General features: G+C 34.6%; 1 protein-coding gene across 1 annotated transcript; it reads left to right on the plus strand.

Moving 5' to 3' along the window:
• The first annotated feature begins 327 nt into the window (after positions 1 to 327).
• On the plus strand, positions 328 to 3824 carry LOC143564309 (uncharacterized). Its single transcript, XM_077051622.1, has 14 exons — positions 328 to 591; positions 1357 to 1454; positions 1560 to 1660; positions 1774 to 1852; positions 1949 to 2009; positions 2094 to 2140; positions 2226 to 2318; positions 2406 to 2496; positions 2575 to 2623; positions 2728 to 2844; positions 2922 to 3069; positions 3165 to 3257; positions 3361 to 3472; positions 3561 to 3824. Exons 1-14 carry the CDS (start codon positions 534 to 536, stop codon positions 3659 to 3661), a joined length of 1248 nt encoding a protein of 415 aa, XP_076907737.1. The 5' UTR covers positions 328 to 533; the 3' UTR covers positions 3662 to 3824.
• Positions 3825 to 9545: the final 5721 nt, after the last annotated feature.

Consider the following 9545-nt stretch of genomic DNA (forward strand, 5'->3'; position numbering starts at 1 on the left):
AGATCACCTCTAATTTAACAACGTATCTCACATTGTTAGATATAAATTAATCTACACACAATTCACATTACATGATACATTGATAATGATACAGAAACAAAATGATTTAGTAGTTAAAAGGTGAAAGGAGTTAAAGTGAATAAAAAGAATAGAGTAGGTAGTTAGCACTTAATCAAAAGCTTTTGCAATGATTACAAATTTGGCTTAATCTTAATCCTGATGATGTCACCTCACCTCACATTCAGCAAAGAAAGATAATAAAATAGTACAAAGTGGTCGCTTGTTGGGGTCCCAAATCACCCATAGATATATGTGAAGATTATTATTATTATTATTATCCAGATCCACTGGTCCAGTTCAAATTCAATTCTCCCTCAAACACTTCATCCACCACACACACACACAGTCACACTTGCTAGATCTCGCAATTCAGATCCACAGCAAACAAATTAATAACCGCCAATTGATATATAATTTGATTCAAATAGGCAGTTTCTTCTAGTACGGTTGACGGAGATCTAGATTATTATCGAATGGGGAGCACGGATGAGAGAGCTGTTGCTGTCATCATGGTTGGCGGTCCCACAAAAGGTCATTGTTATTGTTAATTTTAACTTCAGTTGCTAGTGTAGCTTCAGTTTATTGGATCTCGTATTGTAGCTGATCATACTAGTTTATTAATGATTTGAATTTGCAGTTGATTTGATTTGATTGCTTACTGGTTTAATTTGAGGGAGATGATACTGGACTTGACCTTGAATAGAATTATGCATGTATATGTAGTTGTTATGGATACTTGTAGGGGATAGAATTTCGAATATCCGAGTTAATCGAATTGAATTATTCGATTTTTGACTTTCTGAACCTAGATTAGAATCCGAATTACATTTGGTTGATCCGGTTCAATTTCAAATTCAACATTTATAACCAATTCAATTCAGCTCGAATTAGAAAGTCGAATTCGAACTAGTTCGATTTGAATTTGAATTCGCCCGGACTTTGGGCTTGGGTTGAATATTGAATTAGTAGGCCTAAATATGATTAAAATCATTAGAAGCTTGCTTTCACACACACATACAGAGACATATATAATGTGAATTTAAATCGAATTTAAAATCATAAATTCGTATACGATTCAAAATTCGATTATTAAATCGAATTTGAACCGAATTGCAATCGAATTTTTCGCAAACAGAATTTCAATTTCGATTCGAATAGAGTTTCGAACCTTCAATTTTGAATTCGGTTTGAATAGAATTTCAAGTTTTTCGAGTCCGATTTGAATGTTAAACACCCTTAGATGTATGTTAAAATTAACAATTCATTTAAATCTTCTTTTTTTTAATTGTTTCATAGGTACTCGATTCAGGCCATTATCACTCAATATTCCAAAGCCGCTTTTCCCGCTGGCAGGACAACCAATGGTTCATCACCCAATCTCTGCCTGTAAAAGGGTATATATGCTCTATGTACTAACTAACCATAAGTTAGTTATTGTTAATTTGATTCATGATAATAAAGTTTAATGTGTCACATATGCATAATTGTTTCTGTTGTAGATACCAAACCTAGTTCAGATATATCTTGTCGGTTTCTATGAAGAGCGTGAATTTACGTTATATGTATCCTCCATATCTAATGAGCTCAAAGTCCCTGTCAGGTAACATCTGAATCTTTTTCTTCTTTAAATATTAGCCTTTTGTTTATAGTGTCGGAATTTAACTCAATTTTCATCTTGTTATTATGTTTTGCTTTGTGTAATTTTAAAAATAGATACTTGAAAGAGGACAAGCCACATGGATCTGCTGGTGGACTTTACAATTTCAGAGATCTGATCATGGAAGACAATCCGGTATTAACCTTCACTTTCTCAATCGTATTTATTTTCATTAAAAGGAAAAAGAGAAAACATAATCTTAATGTGGTACTGTGTTTTTTTTACTGGCAGTCACACATCTTCTTGCTGAACTGTGATGTTTGCTGCAGTTTCCCATTACCGCAAATGCTAGGTAACTAGACTCGTTTTATAAGTTATCCTGGATGTAAATGTCGATATGAAAATTGAATTTTCTAACACTTAAGTTCTTTTACAGAGGCTCATAAAAGATATGGTGGGATGGGGACTATCCTCGTAATAAAGGTGGGTATGGTGTACAAATAATAATAAAAATAAATAAATAATTGGTAAATGATTTTTTTTTTCTTTTTTCTGCTTTGTTGTGTAGGTGTCTCCTGAATCAGCAGACCAATTTGGGGAGCTAGTAGCTGATGCTAATACAAATGAATTGCTACATTATACCGAGAAACCTGAAACCTTTGTATGTGCTTGAGTAAAGTCAAAGTCAACTACTTGGCTTATTAAACAAATTAAGTTTTATTTTTCTGAAATTTTATCTTATTTACAGGTTAGTGACAGAATAAATTGTGGTGTTTATGTATTTACCCCAGAGATTTTCACTGCTATTCAAGGTGTTTCCACACAGCGGAAAGACAGAGGTTACTTATAATCCTATAAACAGATATCATCATCTCTTTGTATATATAATCTTTAATCTATATTTTATTCCCTTGCAGCTAATCTAAGACGTCAATCCAGCTTTGAAGCCCTACAATCAGCAACAAGGTACTAATGTAGTGACTTAAACTTCCATATTTTTACGTTGGTATACATTGCATAAACAATAATATTTGCTTCTGAAAATGATAACAATATTTTACATCTGACAGGAGTCTTCCTGCAGAATTTGTAAGATTAGATCAAGATATATTATCACCACTTGCAGGAAAGAAACAGTTGTACACATATGAAACTTTGGATTTTTGGGAACAAATAAAAACACCTGGGTAAGAAATCCTCATAAGCATAAAGAACTTATTTAAATCTTCTATTATAAATATGTATTGTTTGCACATTTATGCAGAATGTCATTAAAATGTTCTGGTTTGTATCTTTCCCTATTTCGGTACACCTCGCCTAATCTTTTGACCGAAGGAGACGGTACAAAAAGTGCCACCATAATTGGTGACGTTTATATTCACCCGTCAGCAAAAGTTCATCCAACTGCAAAGGTAAGTGCTCATTTTAAGTTTAATTCAAACATATTGAAATGTTTTTAATATGATGATTGATGAAATTGTGGTTATATTGATTTTAAAATGCACAGATTGGTCCAAATGTCTCGATATCTGCCAATGCACGTATAGGAGCTGGTGTGCGGTTGATTAACTGTATCATTCTTGATGATGTTGAAATCAAGGTATACTCTATACAAATGTACAGTTACAGGCTTACAGTTGAGCAATGGTGGATTACATTGTAGCTTAATAATAATATTATTATTATTTATCACTTGATTTCAGGAAAATGCAGTTGTGATTCATTCGATTGTTGGCTGGAAATGTTCGATTGGGCGGTGGTCACGTGTCCAGGCTGAAGGAGATCAAAAAGCAAAGCTTGGAGTGACAATTCTTGGTAAGACCGTAAGAGTCAAAATAGTCAACGTGTAAGTCAACCTGCAATTATCTGATTAATAAGAAACTCATTGTGTACTGTAATCCAGGCGAAGCTGTAAATGTTGAAGATGAAGTAGTGGTAATCAATTGCATTGTTCTTCCAAACAAGACTCTTAATGTTAGTGTTCAACAAGAAATAATCTTGTAAATTGTCGCCATTTCTTCGTGTTCTTGATCCTAATTGTAATGATATAATAAAGTTAGTTTGAAGTTTTTATTCTTTTGTTTGTGATATCATACAAGGGGCATTTGTATTATTTAATAAATATTGCATCTTGAATCTTTGTTTGGATATTGATTTATGTTTTTTTCCAACTACTTTTTATTTATAATTCAGGGATCATAATAAAAGCAATATGCATGGATGCTTGTAGTATGTCATCTTGGTTTAATTTCTTCTTGAATATGAACCTAAATACATGGAGGTCCAAGTTGCATTTAGTTAAAAACCACTAGATTTTTATAATAATTATGAATGATTTTATTCATCAATGTGTGTTGAATAATCACTCATTATAATCAAGATAAAATTTCAGAAAAATAAAACTTAATTTGTAAATAAGATAAAATTTACAATAATATATGTATGACCGACTTGTATTATAACCATAAACTAACTCGGAACTTATTACAATAATATTTGGTTGTGATAGAGGTAGTGATGGTGATATCTAACCATAACTTTGTAAATACATTTATACTAATTAGCCAACTACTTTCACTTACGGTCAACTACATTCTTTAATGTCCAACCACTTGACATTATGTCCAACCACCAAATTTATGGCCAACTAACCTTTCACCCCTTTAATCCCGTACACCATAATGAGATACTTAGGCTTGGACCCGACTCGGTTAATTACCAGCATATAATGTATTTACTGAAATTTCTATTTTATTAGTAATTAAAGTATTACATTGTATTTATTATTGTTATTGTATTGTTATTGAAGATATGTGAATAAACCTACTAGTAATTACTAAAACAAGTTATTTTCGTGTTCTATCCAAAGTTACCTAAAAACTCAACTTTAATTCAATCAATTAATCATACTCAGGAAAATCTCACCCATAGAGTAAGGTCCGGGAAGGATTTAATGGAAGCATCGATTACTCTTATCCTAAGTAATAGAGATGCTAAATAATAGAGATGTTGCCCCTAGCGAGACCCCGGCTCCAACGATTCTATTTATATATTAGGATCAACTTTCAGTTATTGATTCTTAAATTAAAACTTCATATCAACACTTTATAAAGATTATGTGAATTTTAGTACAAGGAATATAAAAAAAGAACATATAAAACACAAATGAGTATTAAGTAGAGGTGTAAAAAACCGGTTTGGGACCGGTTCTATGCACACCGAACCAAACCGGTTTGACTAGTAAAACCGGTTTCACCCAAACCGGTTCTCAAACCAACCCAAACTGCCGGTTCTAGGACCTGTTCCCCTTCTGATCTATTAAACCGGTTTTTAAACCGACCCGCTTCGGTTAAAACCGGTACTAAACCGAACCGAGCTGGACCAAGTCGACATTTGTTACTCCTAAACCGGTTTATAAACCAAACCGGTTAAGTCAAACCAGTTTGGTTTAGAAACTGGTTTGGTTTAAGAAAAAATCCCGGTTTGTACACCTCTAACTTGGGCTCTAAATATAAGGGGCTGTTTGTTTACATCTAAATGGAACCATTCAGATATAAACATCTGATTCATTCAGACTTCAGACTGTTTGGTTTCAAACAGAAAAAATCTGAATGGTTAAAATTAGGTCTAAATTATTCAGACTTACTGTTGTTGCTGAATGGAACAGATGTTCATTCAGATCTGACTTATTCAGATTTTAATGAACCAAATAGCCCCAAAGTTATAACTAAGTTTTTTTTAGTTTTATACATTGGGCCTCAGTCCACAATACCTTCGGCCCATACCTTGAGTCCATCTTGCAAATATAAACATCTGGATCCAAATGGAAATTATAATAAAAATATTAAAATAATAATAATAGTATAATAATAATAATAGTTTCCGTATATTCATATTCTCGAGGATTTTGATTTGGTGGATCAGGTGTACGATCTCCAATATCCACCGTGTATCTTTCTTGGCTAGTGACCCCACCAACGCCATCGTAACTTTAATCCTTGTTATTATTTTTTTATATGTGTAGTGGAGGGGCGAATTGTGAAACACGTGGCGTCCAGTCAGCATGGAGTGGAAATTTGTTTTTGTGGTGTAATGGTGTAGGGGCTACAAGTTGGGCCCACAGTGTATTTTTTTATTATTTCTTTTATAATTAAACTAATTAAATAAAAACCAATTTATTTAAATAATTAAATTAAAATGCATTAAAATTAAAAAGAAATACAAAGAAAACATAACTAAAAAAAATACATAACTAAAAATATTAAAAAACATAACTAGAGAAAAAAAAAACATAACTAAAAAAGAAACTAATAACCGTAATATTCGCGCATTTTTTCACGTCGGCGTTAATAATTCGGCATCCTCGTGAAACCCCTCCGCTTTGAGGGATTCGTAGTCATCTTTCATTTGTTTTAATTCGAATGTCTGGTTCAGCTTTTCTTGTTATTTGTTGGATGCACGAATGTCGGCTCCAATTACGGTGGCATTTTTTTCCAAACGACCGACCCACTCATTTATTTCAACGGGCTCCGTATTGAATCGTGTTGACGACGAACCTTCCCCCTTATTTTTCCTTGATCTCCCGCGTGGTCGAGGCAACTCCTCTACCTCATCTTCGTCGGGTAAATTCAAATCATCGGCTAAATTGACCGTGTCGTCGAGGAAGAAGCTACGAGCATCGGAGGGTGTGTTTGGTGTGCTCGGATTTGTCGACGACGATGTCTTCGACCATTTTGAAGGCCGGGATGAGCCGGCTCGTCGGGCGGCCGGAACGGTTGGTACCACATTCCATTTCGAGCAACGACGTAGCTTTTCCCAATAACTCAAATACTTGAACGGTTTCCCGGGCCGCTCAACAGTGTGACCCTGAGCTCGAAAGTCGTTCAAGGCTTGACCTATAATGTCGACGTCGTTATTTCCGCTACGCCAGCCGAACCCCTTCAACCGGTTAATTATCCTGGCAAATTTTTGACAATCGGCATTAAGCCCCTTCCAGTGGGCTTGAACCGCTTTTTTTCCCCGGTAGTCTTCGGGTTTACCGGTTATCGCGAGCCAAGCTTCAAATACTTTCTTCCAAGCTTAAAAGTTAGCTACAAATTAAATTTATTTGTAACAATTAGTATATATTTTAATAAACACTAAATACATTTTTAAAAAATACTTAATATTAAAAAACTTACCGACGTCGGGATCCTCCGAAATGTTAATCCAAGCCCTTGCCACCTCCTCCTCCTCGTTCCAGTGCTTGTATGGATCACGTTGGGCCATCGTCTCCCCCGGTTTTTTTTTTGTGTTTACGGGTAGGCTTTTTGCTTGAACCGGAGTCCCGTGACGTTTGCGTATCCGGTACCGACTCCGGTGGTGTAGACCCGAACGCCGGCATTGTGTTTTGGGGGCTGAGAAAGTTGGCGTACATGTTTAGGTTGGGGTCGGAAAGTTGATACGGATAGCTCGGTTGGTTCGGTTGGCTCGGTTGGTTCCATTGTAAGTTCGGTTGGTTCGGTTGGCTTGATTGCGAACCATACGTTTGACCGAAACCAAGGAATTGGTGGTTCGGTTGGTTCGGTTGGCTCGATTGCGAACCATACGTTTGACCAAAAAGAGGGAATTGGTAGTTCGGTTGGCTCGATTGCGAACCATACGCTTGACCGAAAGCAAGGAGTTGGTAGTTCGGTTGGTTCGGGTTGTTTCTAGGATTCATTTTGTTTATTTTTTTGTAAGAAATTGGGTATGATTTGTGTATAAAATGGAGAAGAAGGGTGTATGTTTATATATATATATATATATATATATATATATATATATATATATATATTGTATAATTTTTTTTTAAATTTGACCGTTTCACAACGGTCGTTTTAATACATTATTATTATTTTCTTCTTCAACCGAGCGACAAATATATCCCGCCCCCACCCCTTTTCGCCCAATTATCGCCTGGCGGGGGGCGGTGTTCCTCCAAAAAATCGCCCCTCTTCGCCCCTTATTCCCGCCCACTACACACACCCTAAAGTTTTAATTATTCTAGAAAGCTAAAAGAAAATACTTTTATTTCATTTTTGATATATTGCTTCTACGAATAAACAAGACAGGCCTTGCAATCCACTGTCACTGATGTTAAAAACGACCACCTAATCAAATGTATGGTTCTTGTAGGAAGTACTTCGAACAACTAAAATTTTAGGTAAACCTTTGTTTGGAATATTATAGTTTGTTTGTTTTTTAAGAATCTTTTTCAAGAAGTTTAGAAGTTAAAAGTATGTACGTAATGTATTAGTACAACAATGTCAAGGAATATCATTTCGTAAAGTATAATGACCATCGGCTTCAAAACAAATAACATACACAAACAAAAAGGTGGCAATTACAAAAAAAAAAATGGTCTAAGGAGTAATATAAAAACATGAACACTTTGTATGTCTTCATAAAACTCTATTATGGACCATGTTTTTACAGATGTGTAAACCGTCTCAACTCACCTCCTAAACTTATTGGATATACTAGCCACTCTAATTGTGCCCTAAAAACCATATTCCTTATATGATCTAGCATTATGTGACCACACATCCAGCTCAACATCCACATCTCTACTACCTTTATCTTACGCGTGTGTGTTTTAACTATTCAATAGTTAATCACATATAACACAACATGACTAACTGTAACCCTATAAAATTTTCCTTTTAATTTAGTTGGGAACATCCTATCGCACAATATATACCGTGGCTGCTCTCCACCTGCACAGCCAACCTGGACATAATGGGCTACATTATTATCCATCTTTCCATCACTTTGTAAAAACAATCCTAAATACTTGAACTTACTTGCCTACAAAACCAACAAACCCCCAATGGTGATCTTAGTGTCCTCGTCATTGCATACACCACTGAAATCACAATAAAGGTATTACATCTTAGACTTCGTTTATGCATGATATCACAATGGTCTCGAACAAACGTCTACTATACACTTTGGTATCAACTAATTCAGTTATTCTTTAATAACATTAATGACACTAAAATCACTAACAATAGGTAGATTTTCAACCAATTTGTCTTTCGATTCCTCGTTCTTAACATGAAAACTAAAGTAACACTAAACATATCAATATATAATTATGTATGTTCTAGTAAACTCGTAGCGACGTCTTAGTGAGCGTGGACATTACAAGATGAGAGACAAACTAGTTAGAAATTGCTAGTTAGTTAAGTTTTTACCCCATATTAATTGTAGAGTAGATCTCGATATATATAAAAGATATCTCTTCAAGCCGTACTCACGTAATATTGTACAAAACATATACAAATTAATTAAAAGTCATAAAATTTTGGATCAAAGCCTCAAAGGTGTTTAGTTAATTAATTTACAAGCTTGCAAGTTTCCCCCTCCATAATTCTACATTAGTCCATTTTGCAAGATACTTATTACAATTTGGGGAAAATTAAAATAAAATAAAATGATGATGGCAGGGAGTTTCCAGATTGAAGATTTAGGTCGGTCAGATGAAGAAGATCTGATTTAAATAATAATAATAATAATGAGTCTGAAAACTGTGTCATATCCCCTGTCACTTTATTTACACACAACAAAATCTCTTAAAAGTATGTCACTAAATGATTCTCTCTAAATCCAAATCACTATTTTTTGTTCACCTTAATGTGATTCTCTCTTGATTTATTTTACTCACTTGGCCCACAGAAAACTGAAAGGGTATTCTTTTACTTTTGACTTTGGTCTCATTGTTTTCCATCATCTCACCAAGTGTATAGGTAGTGGAGCGACAAGTTGGTGGTTTTTTTGGCAACTTTGGGCAAGGCAAGTTAAGGGGCGGTGACATACTTCTGTCACCGGTTAGGTTAAAAAGAAAAATATTATTTTATTAAATGGA

The sequence above is a fragment of the Bidens hawaiensis genome, unplaced genomic scaffold, assembly GCF_021521415.1.
Source record: "Bidens hawaiensis isolate Kalapana, Puna unplaced genomic scaffold, B.hawaiensis_p1.1 tig00021984_1, whole genome shotgun sequence".
Classification (NCBI taxonomy): Eukaryota; Viridiplantae; Streptophyta; class Magnoliopsida; order Asterales; family Asteraceae; genus Bidens; species Bidens hawaiensis.